The sequence below is a fragment of the Columba livia genome, chromosome 3 (genome assembly GCF_036013475.1).
Source record: "Columba livia isolate bColLiv1 breed racing homer chromosome 3, bColLiv1.pat.W.v2, whole genome shotgun sequence".
In the NCBI taxonomy this organism is placed as follows: Eukaryota; Metazoa; Chordata; class Aves; order Columbiformes; family Columbidae; genus Columba; species Columba livia.
Genome location: NC_088604.1, coordinates 21,229,755 through 21,246,020, shown reverse-complemented (window position 1 = coordinate 21,246,020; position 16,266 = coordinate 21,229,755). Strand labels below are relative to the sequence as shown.

General features: G+C 38.5%; 1 protein-coding gene across 1 annotated transcript; it reads right to left on the bottom strand.

Moving 5' to 3' along the window:
* Window positions 1-10,921: 10,921 nt before the first annotated feature.
* On the bottom strand, window positions 10,922-15,410 carry TMEM18 (transmembrane protein 18). Its single transcript, XM_005506808.3, has 5 exons — window positions 15,309-15,410; window positions 14,919-15,039; window positions 12,751-12,805; window positions 11,642-11,735; window positions 10,922-11,548 (listed from the first exon to the last, which is right to left on the bottom strand). The coding sequence occupies exons 1-5, from the start codon at window positions 15,354-15,356 to the stop codon at window positions 11,459-11,461; spliced, it is 408 nt and encodes a 135-aa protein (XP_005506865.2). The 5' UTR covers window positions 15,357-15,410; the 3' UTR covers window positions 10,922-11,458.
* Window positions 15,411-16,266: the final 856 nt, after the last annotated feature.

Below are 16,266 nucleotides of genomic sequence, written 5' to 3'. Positions count from 1 at the left end.
TACCTCCCTGCCTAACCAAGAAAGAACTAAAAAAATAATAATTTGGTAGATGAAACCAAGATCAATACAAAGTTACAAGGAGTTTTTAAAAATACTGGCCTATACTGTCAGCTTAGGACCCAAGTCAATACTCCTTGATTATGCAGACTGCTTACATGTTGACACTCCCTTCTCCCAACACAGAAACGACCTTAGACCCATCAAGAGATCAGCTTAAATTTAAACCCTTCTAGTTAAGAAATTCAAACCATGAAAACTGAGACAAATCCAATGGGCTAAACCACGCCAGAAATACTGTTATAAAGCAATAAGGGTAAAATCCGTCCACTGTGATTAAATTGGTCCATTAAGAAACATTCTTGCAGTAGTATGGCTGCTTACATTTGTTGAGGCCATCATCATAGCATACCATCTGCTCTTTTATATCCTTCTTTATAGCTCTGACTTTCAGAGAGATGCTAGTGATTACCTCACATCTTTATTATATAAAAAGAGTTGTTTGCTTGCTCAGTGTTGAGGGGAAAAAAAAAAGTTTTTGTCAGTTACTCATCAATTTGCTCATCTGTTTGTCCTATGCAACATGATGATTTCAAGTCTGCTGACACTCTTACCCAAGGGAGTATGATTCATTCAATAATTTTCCTTCCTTCCTGTCTATTTCTTTTAAATTTGCTGGAACTTTAATATATCCCATACATATTTTTCACCTTAAATCATTCTCCCCTTACTAGCACTACAGTCATTCATTCAACTTTTAAAATCTTATTTTCCTATTTTAGATAGGAGGCTTACTAGTATTAGAAAAATACTTTAAGGTGGCATAAAATTTTGGTTTCTTACTCTTAACATCCAATTCTTGCCAAGATCCCTATTTTCTTTATCTCCTTTATTGGAAAAATAACTCCTTCTTCAAGAATAAAGACTAATATTCATAAAAATACTTTGGTGTTTATAGAGTCCATCATCACCAAGCCTATGAAAGAATCTCAGCAATGTAGGTAGTTTCCCCTTTTTCAGTAGGTCATTTAGCATGCTACAGGATACAGTCAACCAGCAACCTTCTGAATAATTCTCCTGACACTGAATTCTGTAGCGACTAGATCATGGTTTGTTGTAAGGAAACCCATCAGGGACTTGAGATGGAGCAACACAGGACTTCCCATTTCCACTGCAAAGGAAAGGCGGTCAAGGAAGACATCACACTGGCAGCGGTTTCACTCAAATCAGGTGAGTCTGAAAATGCAGAGCAAAGTATTGATCCTGGCAAAGGCTCCTCTTTGTGGTTGCCTGATTTGCGAGCTGAAATGGTCATGGCTAATTTCTTCATGCTCTGGATGTACCGAGTTGAGGGAAACATAAAAACACGCAATAATCCACAAAGAAAAGGAAGAGGGAGCAATATCTTGTGGTCCGTCTCCCTCTTCAGCAGGGGCCTGGAGGCTGCGTGTGGGGTTAAATGACTTTAACTCTCAGCACTGACCTATTTATTAAGTGTTTGCTACTTCTGAAAGAGAGTTTTCATTCTCATGTTTTGGTGGGTTTAGAAGAGTTTCAGGCTTACATGAGCAGTGTAGTTTTGGTCCCTCTCACAGGAGCTCTTTTCGGAGGATCTGCAGGAATATGCCAGTTTCTACCCAGAGAAAGCTGGCAGGCTCTAAGGACCGTCATTTTTACTTTGTTGTCCATTTCTCTTTTCCCTCACGTAGCTGTCTTTGTCCCAGATGTAGAAACGTCCCATCACTCTCGTATTTCCTCCACTTGTCACCTCATCTTGTGGGGTTTTTTTCATGCAGTTTTTCCTCTGCTTATTCTTTATCTTGAATTTTTTTCTTACCTTTCCCTTCAAAATATTAGCTTTTTTTTAGGAATATACTTTATACAAGGGAAGGCACATCTGACTTCAATGCCTCATTTCACCCACATTTGTTTCTATGCATGCCTCACTTCCAGTTCCATTTCATCTCCCTTCCCATTTGCTGCATACAGGGATCCTAAGAGAACCATCTATGAAGTTGCAACTGTCTTTCAAGGTCTCTTGTGTCTCAGCTGGTGTAGTAGCCCTCACTTTGGTCTTTAAAATAGCATCTTCTTCTAGACTTAGTATGTGGATGTGAGTTCACCATTACCACATCCATGCTCTTTCTTCTGTTTCATATCGAACACCTGCTTGCCCTGTGTTAGGCCTGTTGTTACTCTTGGCTGTTTTCGTGCCTCTAGAAAGGAGCTGAGTCACACCTGAATCCCCTGGAAGGGAGAAAAGGGGGAACTCTTATGCTTCCTCCCCCGTAAGAGATTTGTTGTTCAGAGACAACACCCTGCCCTGACTTCTTTAAGTATATTAGCTTGTTAAAGAGAAGAAGCTGTGCCGCGATGCTGTAATTTGCACACAGACACTCTGGATGGGCAGTGAAGCATTTGGAAAATCATGAGAAATTATGAAGTCATTATTTAATCATTTTGTCTCTGGACCAGTGCTCATGTTTTTGAAATTTGGGAAATGAAAATCCTGTCACATTTATGATACTAATTCCGGTAAATCTATACAGAACAGCTTTGTAGACATTCTACTTCATCTCACAATCCTAAATCTACGTCATCAGACCTTTTAACCAGCTTGGAAGGTTCTGCACACAGTTAAAACCATGTAAACAGAGTTAATATAAGGTCTGAATTGAATTACAGTAGATGTCAGAATATGTTAAAATGTCAAATTAGCCTCTCTCCCAGTACTACATAGCAATGGAGCCCTCTAAGGGTCACACAGCAAACTGATTGCTTTCTCACTAAAACATAATACTGGCAATTATATATTTAATTGAAACAATATTTTCCGCTTTATATTTTCTTGGACAAGTTAATACAGATATAGTGTATCACACTAAACTGGATTAAAGTTAAATGAGATGACCACTCTATAAGGGTGTATTCTATGAAAACTAAGTTAATGATATTGAATCATAATGCCTGTTACCAGTTAGGATTGAATTAATATGTGCCTACCTAGTGGGCACATATATGCTATAAAATATTACTATAAGTTATGATACCATAAACCCAGAAGGTTTTGGTGTGGTTTAACTGAGTATAGTATTCTTACTGGCAGTATTTTAACTCACAATTTAGTAGGTAAAATTAAAAGAAAGAAATGCAAAGAATATTAGCTTTAATTAAATTAGTATACCTTTAGCATTTTTATTGAATATTTTGTAGGGAGCCTCGGCTGGACTTTTAAAAGAAGGTAATTTTATTTGAGAAGACGAGGTCTCAGTTTTCAAATTGAAAGGATTATTGGTGACATTTTTGAGCTATTGCAGTCTGGAATTTGTCAATATTGATATGTATTAGCATGTACAAGAATTAAATAAGTTGTCAGTTGAAAAATGTGATAAGATCATTTTTTTCTGTAATTTCAGCTTACTTGGCAATTATTTTATATTTCTCGATTGTGACATAACCATGACAAGTTGTCTTTAAGTGTATTAATTTTACTGTTCACTTCACAAATATATTGATACAACTTACCATTCATACTACAAAAAAAAAAAAATCTGAAAGACTCCACCTAAAGTGTCAAAATTGTGATTTCAGAGTCTTTTTGGATGATTTTTTTCAATGTAGATGTCTTGAAATTCATAAATTCCATTAGTTTCTTCAGAACTGGGAGGAGAGCTTGCTTTCTCTTTTCTGACATAGATCTCCAGTATATTTCATTCAAATATAAAATTTGCCTAACTTTTTACATACTTTATATAAGTTAATGGTTTAGAGAACCATAGTTTACCTGTAAACTATGTATTCTCTACATTTTCAAATTTTTTTATAAGCATCAAACAGTTACTGACAAATCACTTTCTGAAGAAGCTCCATTTAATAATATTCCAGAATATTTTTGCTACTGTTTCAAAAATAATTACATGTAATTCATATACCATTACAATCGCCATTGTTTGCTCACATATAAAACCAGTCAGCTAATTTTGCACATTAAATTTGTTTTTCCTATAATATGGGGAAGCATAAAACTTGGATAACGGACAGTATTTACTAATTAATTTTAATTTTTTATGGTAAAAATCAATAAACAAATTTGCTAGAAAGAAATTGGTCTCATTAGCTTTTTTTATAGATTAGCTCTTCTTAATCAGAGGGATATTGTGTCCTGCTTTTCGATAATTACTATAGAATGATTAGTCTAATTTAGTCTAATTTAGAATATAAATACAATTGGACTGTTTTATTTGTATTGACTCTGTGATTTCAAAGAAAAATGACTGTGATTACTTACAAAAGGTCTCACTATCAATTAACCTACAAAATCAACACTTCTAAGTAAAGCCATTAAATCTATTCCTAATCCCATTTCATGACACTGCTGTGGATCGAATGTATTTAAACAACCAAAAATCTTATAGTTTCCTGGATTCTGCTGGAAAATACTTTGCCATGAAGGGCTGAAGACTTCCATATCATTTGTTTGGTACCTCAGCTTCCTGATTTTTGAGATGCTTTTGTTTGAGTATAAACCTTACCAATCACATTCTCTCCATTGTAGCTATAGGGAGCTGATTACTCTCACTAATCCCTAAATCAAGGTGAAGAGTGTGGTATCAGTGGCGTGACTCTTACATTTATGAGCCTAAAATGATTCAAGTCTTTTAGATACTACTATATACTACTTCAAGATATGTTACTAATGAGCTGTTGGGTAGATCATTACTGCAGACTACAAAGGAATAGAACAATTTTACTTTTGTTTGTGTATTTATCCTAATCCACAAAATGATTACTTAAATGACCTGAAGAATTTGTAAAAGCCTGTTTGTATCATACTAAAACCCTTCCAACCTTAGTGGTCCTTAAGATCAAGGTGTTTCAGTCCTAATTACATTAAAAACTTCACATCTTGCTCTGCTAGTTCAAACTGCCTTGGTGTATTTATTACCGAATCCTGTAACTGAGAGAAAGGAATGATTTCAGTGAAGGGTCCTAGCCTAGGTACCTCTTAGTCCAGCTGAATTTCCTTCTGCCTCCCCTCAGGTACTGTGCAGAACCTTTTTCTCAGGTTTTTTGCTGGATCAGAAGGAAGGAAAGGTATTTGAGATATTATTTCTTTGATTCAGGGATGGATTAACAAGCGTGCTACAAATGACACTTGGAACATGTCCATTTTAAGAAATGTGTCTTGTTTCAATCAGTTCTGCTGAATGCCTTGCTAATTATTATAACATTTTCAGATGAAAGAGGCAACACATTTGATCGTGACATTGGTTTCAACTGGTTCTAACTCTGGATAGTGCCAAAGACAACAGGACCATGATTTCAGTGGGACCACTTAAAAGTCAGTGCTTGTAGCAGTGGAACATATTACCAGTTACAGCTTTTTTCCTGGCTTCATAATGACTGTGGAACTATATCAGAAAGTTTCCTACAGTTCAAATTCATATGAAACAATAAACACAAATATAGAAAATGTAGAGGCCTTCCTTTTGAGTCCTCTGAGATATATCCTATTCAGTACAACACTGTTCCAGTATTGCAGCAAAACAGTGGTATAGGTACAGCCACAATTTGGGGGAACTGGTTAGAAGAAGATAGACTACAAAACAAAGGTCCATAACGCACATCTGTTTTGAGTTATGAGGCTGGCATTTCACAAGCATGCTGGGTTATTGTCAAGGTTTGATTTCAGGGTGACAATAAACCATGGCAGATGTATTGTTAACCCCCTCTCATACCCCTTTCCCCCTTTAGCCCCACCCCCACCCCCCCACCACTTCTTCCCACTCAGGACAGGCGATTGGAAGGGAAAGAAGGACCGAGAGAAGAGAGTTGGAAAAATTAAAAATGTTTTACTAATGCTACTAATAAAATGGAGAAAATAATACAAAATATACAAAACCAATGTTGAAAGTCCCGGCAACTACTCCAGCAGAGGTAGGGCCGGCACCTGGAAGCCCTGGATTGAACTCTGAAGCCAACCAGAACTGGATTCAGTCTGTCACTAGGCCTCAGTTCGCGGGGACGGCTTGCAAGGCCCTCTCCTAATGTCAGCCATAGGGAGAAGGGACAAGATCCTCGTGATCTCGCACTTTTATACGAAGTATCGTGTAAATGGGATAGAATAATTAGTTGGTCAGTTTCAGCTCACTTCTCCTTGTTACCCCTCTCGCAGGATGTACATCCATCCTTATCAACCACCTTGCATTCCATTGCTATGTCTACCAAAACACTTTCAGGAAAGTGCAGTTAGCAAGAAGACTTCAGCTGACAGGAAAATTCACTAAAAGAGAAACTTGTTTTAACAAAACCGGGACAGTTATAATTGCCTAATCTTTTCAGGGTTGTTCTGTGTAGGTGCGTGCATATAAATCACACAAAGGGGACTGAAGTCCATTGAAACTGAAAATCTGTATTCTCGAAGAGATTGTGGGTGGAAACAGAGCTCAGATGAACTTCAAGGATAAATAAAAAGTCAGGCTCAAAACCTGGTACACAAAGGAGAACATCAAGCAGAGAACTCTCTACCTACAGCTTCTCAAACGAAGTCATAAAGCTTCTAACATGCCAAGTGCTGTTTGCCAGATGGCAGAGAAAGTCTGAAGTGACTTGTGATACTCTGAGAACCTCAGTGACTGCTACCTAAGTGACTGCTACCTACATACCATACTAAGGACAGACTTGCTAGCGACGCATTAAGCAAGAGAGGGTAAATCACAAAGAAATGGAAGATGTGCATAAGGTCTGCCAGTTAATGAACCTGACTGCTTCAGTAAGCTTTCCTGCATATTGTTCACACAAGAATGTAATTAATTGTTTGTTTTTTGTTGTTATACTTCTTTTTAATTGCTTGAAGACAGGATCCTCCATATTTACTTCCTTGCCACGTTAAGAAGCTTTAAAGCACAAAATACCCCCACAGTCCTGTATCTGGAAGCATACACACATCATCACTGCTACAAGAACTACTTTTTAATGTAAAAAGCAAGAGTGTCAATAAACATTTGAAAGTGACTGGAGATGTATCTTGGATCTCAGATGACAATTTACGCTTTCAGAGACTACAGCCCAAGCCTTATGGCCATTCCAAAATGCTGCACAAAGTATTTATGAATGACTGTGGTGAAAAGCTCTACAGAACTGACTCAGAAGGAAAGCTGTGAGTTAGCTTTTGCATATGAGATAGTGACATCCAGTGGCAAGTTTGGTTAACTTTAATGATCTCTTCCCTGATGCACAGGAAAACATCAATACTTGTGTTTTGTTGAAACATATTTTAAAATATTTAAAATATTTTAAATGTGTAAATGGACAAATAATATGTGAGTTTCCTAAACAGAGAAACATATTTTGATGTATTAATTATAAAAATGGTGTATACATCTGCAGCTAAAAATTACATTTTGGTTCTAATTTTTAATCAAGCTTACAATAAAAGTAAGCAAAATGGTCAGCTGTATTTAAAGAAACAGAACATTCCCTATGTTACAGCTGTGTTCTGTCTTGTTCACACAAATAATCACTGTTCCTCTTTTTCCTGACTTTCCCAGTTTCTATAAAAAACAGAGTTCAAGATTTAAGCTTATGAGTCTCGAAATCCAAAATGCAATTCTTCACAGACTCTTCCTTCATTTAGGATTCACAGCCACAGCAGATCACCATCTACCATAGCTTTCTATGATAGAACCCTTTTCCATAGCTTTCTATGGTAGAACCCTTTTTTTTAAAGACCCAGCTGACAAAAAGTAGTTAAGACTGTCCTTCAAACTTCTTTATTTAGAATGCACACAAGGATGAAGAACTCAATTTACTGTCCTTCCGCGCCTTGGGGAGATAGGTGTTTTTTGTGGGAGATGGGGATGTCCAAAACACACATCTGATAAGCCGGCAAATACTCCTGAAGAACAGATATTCAGATTCCCTTATTGTATCTGTTCTGTTTCATCTAGAATAATGAGATTCATTGGACCAAAAAGAGGTGAAAATACACTCCAAGCTAAGGATGCGGCATTTCGGCAGATGTGGAAAAAGAGAGAATTTTAGGTTCTCATTCTTGGAAACTCATCTCAGTTATCACTCTTCCACAGGGAACAAGGCCAACTTCAAACTTCAGGAAGTTTGCCAACTAAATCCTGCTATCTATCTTTTCACGTATTTGTACGCAAGAAAAGCACTTGGTACTACAGTAAAGTTGCCAGGTTAATATTACTTTCTCCCTTTTAATGTTTTTCCATGCCCTCTGACACCATGGGCTATTGTGGAAAGACACGCTAAGGAAGGCTGAAGATTCCAGTCACTGTTGGCAAAATACACAGAACCAGTGACAAATGATCTCTGGCTTGTCTTGCACTCCAAGGGAGCTAACCGAGCAGCTACCAGCTTTTCTGTGTGCATGTTCCAAACTGAAACTCTTTTGCGAGCAACCTCAGTTTGGGTCTCCCAAATAAAAGCAAAACAAAGGTATTCCACCAGCCTGAAAAGGCTGGCTCTCATTCACTCATACATACAAAAATCTAAGTAGGCAAAACAGTCTCTAAATTCAAGATGTAATTATTCTGGTTTGTCAGCAAGTAGCCCTTACATTATGTTACTGCACTATCACTTCATAAATCCAGTCACCCAGTCATGTAATGAAGCCATGCTTTACTGAATTCTGAGGGTTTCTCTTACGGTTAGACACCTACTTTTTTTTTCTTTAACTTAGCTTTTAAACTTAGTGTTTCTTAGGCAGGGTTAGTGAAAGGACAACTCAGATAAAAGTCTGAGTCTTTCCGAAATGTGGAAAATGGGAATATCTTTCTGACAAACATTTATATGGAAACCACATTTTTCTGTTTGTGAAAATTTATCCAATATAACTGTTACAATATTTACTTATAATTCCAAAGTGTAAATTTTGAGATTTTCATCCTTCAAAAAATATTGATATAATTTTGGAACTTGGAGTTGTTTATATTTTCACTCAGAAACATTTTAAGAGGACAAAAAAGCCCCCCGTCACGATGACACTTTCTAAACCAAGTATTATCCCGCTCCTAGCTCTTGCGGGTCAGTGGTGTCAGAAATCAACAATATACAGCTCAAATGGATTTTTACTCACTAATTAAAAATAAATTAAGTACCTGGCACTCACACTCCAGGGTTCTTTGTTCTTCAACTTTGTTAAAGGGCTGTAACACCCTGGGATCTTATATTAAAGGGCAAAATTACTCTGGTAATCAACACAAAATGAAATACTGTCTGAAAGGTGAACTACACTGAAAGGAAGAAGAAAGAATTTAAGCAAGCACAAGTTTTATTTCACTTGGGATCCCCAAAGGTAGAGAGAATTTCTCTAGTAAATCCCATGCCAAGCAAGAGTAATACAAAATCAGACAATACAGAATAAGTGATTTCTATTATCCTGTCTATGTTATGCTAGAAAGGACAGTTCTAATTGCTGTATCTCACCAGTTTCACATCCTTACAGAGGAGGGTATTTTCATTTTTTCCAGCCTTTCATGCAAGAAAGAAAAAATACTGAAATAATACTTGGGGAAAGTTTGTCTTGGATGTACTAAATAATGCACATTGTTTTCTATTGCAAGGGTCTTGCTCCTTAGCTGCTCTGAACCAGATCATTTACTGTGAATCAAATTCATATATACTCTGAAGCCAAAGGCAATTGGTAACAGACAATATCTCAGCATGATGAGGTACTAGAGCTTTTAAGTGTGTGACACTGAAACAACCGTACATTGATACAGTTGCAAAACAGTTCACAAGAGGAAAGTAAGGAGAATATTTGTGATCATGTATGAAAAATTGCAAACCTCTCCACATCAAATTGTAAGAGCAAAGCTGAATTTTCTAAACCAACCTGAGAGGACTACATGAACCAATAAAATCAAATAGGCCTCTTCTTTGGTCCTGAAGGCAGGTGTCCCAGCCTGTCAGCCATTTGGATAGATTCTATTCACTCCTTCAAAACTGAGACTGTTCCAAAAGGCACATGCTATCTACCAGACCACTACAGATGTTACCAGGGAGCAGTGACTGTTGACCCTGCCCAACACTGCACCAAGAGTTGCAACAGAACAATTAAGGGACAGTACAGCAAGCCTGCATCTATTTAGTTTGCTAATATAAAGTAGTCTAGCTGTCTGTAATTGTTAGAGCAGTGAGTGAGGAGAGCCACGCTAAATCAATCCATGGGAAATGCTCCACTGCCCTTCCACAATGTTGTGAAGCCCCCCAGAAAGTTTCACTCTCCCGAACTGTGTATGCATACGCATCTGCTTATCTCTCTCAGGTCTGTATCTCCACTGTTGTGAAGACTATTCAAGTATTTAAAATTAATTTCCTAAAAACACACAACCTTAAACTTACTAGTGTTCTGTGGTTTTGTATCCTACTATTCTTCACATTAGTCTAAGTTCATCTTTCCTACATCTTAAATGACATCCGTTTTAGACAGCAGTTTAGGTCTCCACACAAAGGTTTAACTTTTTCCAGATACAGCTTTTGCTAAATATGTCTGAACAGTCTTCTGTTGTGTTTGTTCTCCCCTCCCTCAACTTCCTTAATCCAATAAAAACCAATTACTCTGAGCGAAACTGAAGTCTTAATTTTTAAGCTAATTTTTCATTTTCAGTCTTTTTTTAATTAAACAGTAAAACATAAAAAAGGAACAAAATTGCATAGAACACTATAAAGTTCCTTCCCTTCTTTGCTGTTCTACAAATAAGCAATAACTATGAAAATTTCATCCAGTTTTAAGAAAAGATATTTATGTAGCTGCATTAAAATAATGAAATATAAATTGGAAAAATGCTGAGATCATTTTGAATTACTTATACAAATTAAGTACAAGACTTTACCAAAATGGGAATTTTATTGAGAAAAAAGAAAAAATCTGATTAGAAATTAAGACAAATTAACACCATTTAAGACACAGTGGATAATTTTATTTACAAATTGCTACTGGCACACAATACACATAGGAAGTATGAAATTTGATTGATAAAGAAGTGCTTCATAGAAGCATGGATTCCTGAGGTATTCTGAATACAATCCCTCATTTACTGGAATTCACAACACTGTTCCAATTATCTTAAGCAGCAGAAGACTGGATACTTGAGAAACACATAGTTAAGACACAGTTAAAAAATACATAGGCAAATGGAAACAGACTGGAAGATTTTGTCTCACCAATACTAATAGCCTTGGTCATGGTGGAAAACTATCTTACACTGAAGGGTACAAAGACCTGTTGAGACTCAGTTTCACAGAGTTTCTCAGTTTCACAGCCAATTCAAACATATTGGAGGTACTTGCTTTCACCTCATTGTCCACAGCCATGGGCTGCAAAGTCTTCTTAATATCAGACACAAAAACACTTTTGTTTCTGGATAGGCATACAAAAGGACTGGTTACCTGAACAAGTATTATTGCAATTGAAAAATAATAGTGTTAGGCACTTTCACTTCTTTTTATCTTTTTCTGCTTTCATTCTGTGCTGTAATGTTTTCAGCTCAGTCATTACATTCAAAGTTCTGTATACCCAGGTGATCTGAAAAGTAAGAAAATTATTAAATTTAACTAATCCACATACATTTACTTATCAATTTAATGAAAACATCCATATAAATGAATACATACATACCACAATTATAATAGTATTCACCAGCAGTGGTGCTGAAAACACAAGTGAAATAAACATTCCTCTTGAATCAAAGTATTGGTATTTAGAAAACAGCCTGAAATAAATTAAGAAAAACAAAAGAGGAAGCTTTATTCTGTGTAGTTTACATAATATTAGACTTTCATACTAACTATTCAACATGGACATTGTACAGATCATCCTACTTCTTGGGATCCCCAAGCACAGGCCAGCAGCGTATATATTAAATAAGAACAAAGAAACAGTCAGTGTGTCATCAGTTATGAATATTTACAACACTACTATTTAAAGTTTTACTGCATAAAACCTAAATAAAACCATAACTTACTAATGTGACTACAATATTACATATATTCGTGCTTCAAAAATCACGCTTATCCCAAAGCATGTGAAATTACTTTCTTAGGTATTTTGCTTACTCGCATTAAAAAAGATAAGAGAAATAATAAATGTAACAAAGCTGTAATTTAGGTCGTTCATGCCTAAAGTTAAACATAAAGACTTAGATGCCTATGTAGTGTTAAACACATAATTTCCAGTTACATCAGGGAAAGGTTACTTCAGTGCTTATGAAAATAAGTCATCAGTCTAATTCTGGCACACAGGCTTCGCAGAACAGACAAATATTAATGCTTTTTATGCATATATGTAAGTATATAAAATAGTAGTCATATTTTTGAGAAGTGGTGCTTAATGTCAACTTATTAAACATAAATAGCTACCAAAGAAAATCCAACAAAACCAAACAAATAATTAAAAAAAAAAAAAAAAAAAATCAAAGCTCACATCCTCTTCCCCTTAAACATTGCACTTTGCCAACCACCCACATAAATATAGATTTTAAGGAGTACAATAAATACACGCTAGCCATTACATGTTATCTTTTCTTACAAGGTAAGTGATAACTATGTTGTACTGCATGGTTTTGCTCTAAAGTTTTGCAGTATTCAATACAACAGACCCTCTGCTATCACATTCTACTGATGAGGCATGAGTGACTGTTTAAATTAACGTGTTCTAGGAATGATAAGAAAAATAATATTTTTAGAAAAACATTCATTTGAATGCCAAAATGAAAGTGAAAATATTACCTCCAGTTCATGGCTGCTAATTCATTTATATATTCAGCGCAGTACACTAAGGCCACTGTACAACAAAATAAAAACACTAGATTCAGTATTTCTTTAAAAAGAAACTGCCATCAGTTCTGCCATGTATACTAAAGATGTATACATACCAAACATTAGAATTCCTTGATCCTGAGAAGATCAAATTACTCAGTTAATATTTAACTGCATAAAACCAATTCTGATTTAAATGTCCCATATAGTTACCAGGAAGTACAACGTGATCACAAAACACACCCACTGTATTACAAGCAAACATAAAATCCTACTCTTCTGAGCTTTCAGAAAGAGCTCAGCATACAAACAAAACAAAACAAAACAAACAAAAAAAGTCCAGTATTTTTCCCAACAATCTTGTTGGTGACTGCTTCTAAGTTATTTCTGTAAAAAGAAATGCCAGTAACCGCTATGGAATTAACTTATCATTTTATATGTTATGGTGTCACACTGCTAACATTACTATCTGAATTCAGGGTACTAATTATATATAAGCATTTTGTTAAAATAAAAACTTCATTTGAATAGGTGTAAAACAGAGTAGTCTGCTGCGATCAGGTGAAAACTAACATATTCTGACTATTCTGACTCAACAACTACATGCAATATGAAGCCATCAAGGCAGTAAAAAAAAAAAAAAAAAAAAAAAAAAATCAGTGCAATCACATGTTTAACAGAAAAGCAATACAATTACAAAATTTTAAGTTTGTCCTTGTATCATCTTCCACAAGTAACAAAGTAAAAAAAATAGACTCAGTGGCTAAAGGTGATCTGCACAAGGCAATTAAATAGTGATATGAAGGAGTACTGTCTTGTTTTACCGTCATCTGGCTTATCTCTGCTAGGTATCTCATAGTATAAACATACCTATAGCTGCTCAGCTGCCAAGGTAAACCGACGTGATAAGTACATAATTTCCTTGGTTATTTCTGACTATCTACAACATAAAACTATATTGCAGTCCTCTCCCAGCTCGGCTAGTTCTCTAAATGATATTTAAAAAATAAACATAGTCTTCAAGTGTCTTCTTGCCTGCAAATCTCTTGCAATTCCTCATTCTTCCTTCACTACTCTGCAAGCATGATAGAACTGAAGTACTGTGTGAAAGAACTCAACTCGCAGGAAAATCTAACCCATGGCTAGAACCAAGGTACTGCTCATAATACATGGATCTAATCCAAATCCATGCCATCTTAATTAAACTAAATACCCTCTGCAAAGCTACTAGATCTTCAGCCAGTCAGCCATACAGACACACCTATGGCTAGGACAGGCCATTGTGGATTCTCAGGCTGAAGTCTGGCAAACTCTGAGATAACACAAGCTGTTACTGCCACCTACCAAACGAGTCTTGCTCTTCCTCAAGCAATTAGCACAGCTGTCAGCAGTGCACATGGTGAACGTGCTTCAGAAATGAATCCAGCTGAAAGCTGACTGTATTCACTGGAGTATTGTGTGCAGTTCTGGGTGCCACAGTATAAAAAAGATACTAAGCTACTGGAAAGCATCCAAAAGAGGGCTACAAAGTTGGTGAAGGATTTGGAGAGGAAGCCGTATGAGGAGCGGCTAAGTCACTTGGTTTGTTCAGCCTGGAGAAGAGAAAACTGAGGGGAGATCTCATCGCAGTCTGCAGCTTCCTCAAAAGGGGAGGAGGAGGGGCAGGCACTGATCTCTTCTCTCTGGTGACCAATGACAGGACCTGAGAGAATGGCAGGAAGATTGTGCCAGGGGAGATTTAGGCTGAACATCAGGAAAAGGTTCTTCACCCAGAGGGTGGTGGAGCACCGGAACAGGCTCCCCAGGGAGGCAGTCATGGTTCCAACCCTTACAGTGTTCAAGAAGAGACTGGACAACACCCTCAGACACATGGCGTGAACTGTGGGGTTGTCATATGCAGGGAGAGGAGTTGGACTCGATGATCCTTGTGGGTCACTTCGAACTCAGGGCATTCTATGTGAAATACTAACTTGCACTCACTTTATCTGCTGCAAAGTATAAATCTGTGCGCTGTGCAAGCATATGAAGAAAAGGGTTATCGTTAAGAAACCAAAAGAAACTATTTGGCAATATTAAACAATGCACATGCCTTTTGTCATCCGAACGCGAGCTCACGGAAGCACGAATTCACGACTCACCCATGCAGAGGAAGTGTCCTATTTGCACCCGGTAGTGCTGCAAGGAGACGCACGTCAGGAGGAAGCAGAGGACGTGGAAAACCGCCAGCCCCACCAGCCAGGGCTCGGACCAGTCCGTCTTCTACGGACAAAATGGTATTAGGTTACAGCAGAAGTATCGCCAGGCACCTAGAGCGAGTAGCTTGCCTCCTCCCGCGCTGAAGCCACAACCGATTTCAGTCACGGACCGCGCTCAAGCAGCCCGCGCTGTGGCACGCTGAGGAAGGAACGAGCAGGCCCTGCACGGGCTTTTCCCCCCGCCCCTGGAGGGGCGTAGACACACAAAGCAGCGGCTGTCTCCTTCCCCTCTCCCCGGGCGGGCAGCCAGCCCGGCCCCAGCTCCCTCCTTACCGCCAGAATAGTGGACACCCCCGGCGGGCTGCTCAGCGGCTGCTCCATTGTGGCGGCAGCGCCGCTGCGGCCGGCCGGCGAAGTCTCGCGAGAAGCCGCCCAACGGCCGCCGCAGCGGCCGTTGGGCGGCTTCTCGCGAGACATCGCCCGCCGGCGGTTCGCTGCCCCGAGGGGTCTGGGAACGGGGAGTGCTGCCGCGCTTACATTAGGGCAATGGAGGAGAAGGCGGGCGTTTATCTCTCATAAGTGGCGATTCCAGGACTACCCTCATCCCCTGAGTGGGGGAAAGGATGGTGGGTGGTCACATATTTGGGAGGACGAACAAAGGTGGCTCTCCACACGCCAGCGGCTGCCTCTTCTGAGGGTGGGACCCAGTCACAGAATCACAATCACAGAATGGTAGGGATTGGAAGGGACCTCGAAAGATCACCTAGTCCAATCCCCCTGCCGAAGCAGGAACACCCAGATGAGGTTACACAGGAAGGTGTCCAGGTGGGTTTTGAATGTCTCCAGAGTAGGAGACTCCACAACCCCCCTGGGCAGCCTGTTCCAGCGTTCTGTCACCCTCACTGGGAAGAAGTTTCTTCTCATATTTAAGGGGAACCTCCTGTGTTCCAGTTTGTATCTGTTGCCCCTTGTCCTATAATTGGTTGTCACCGAGAAGAGCCTGGCTCCATCCTTGTGACACTCACCCTTTACATATTTATCAACATTAATGAGGTCACCCCTCAGTCTCCTCCAAGCTAAAGAGCCCCAGCTCCCTCAGCCTTTCCTCATAAGGGAGATGCTCCACTCCCTTAATCATCTTTGTTGCCCTGCGCTGGACTCTCTCCAGCAGTTCCCTGTCCTCTTGAACTGAGGGGCCCGGAACTGGACACTGCACAGTCACGCATCTCTGACTGAAATTGTGTTCCTCAAATCAAACCCTGCCTTTTCAGAAAAGGGACAAGAAGCTCTA

What these genes read in the sequence shown, in the direction of transcription:
- TMEM18 (XM_005506808.3), bottom strand. Translation starts at nt 15,356, where the DNA reads ATGGAGCAGCCGCTGAGCAGCCCGCCGGGGGTGTCCACTATTCTGGCG. An exon ending in GGGTGTCCACTATTCTGGCG is followed by an intron (nt 15,040 to 15,308) that starts GTAAGGAGGGAG and finishes TTTTGTCCGTAG; the next exon opens with AAGACGGACTGGTCCGAGCC. An exon ending in AGGACACTTCCTCTGCATGG is followed by an intron (nt 12,806 to 14,918) that starts GTGAGTCGTGAA and finishes TTTGTTGTACAG; the next exon opens with TGGCCTTAGTGTACTGCGCT.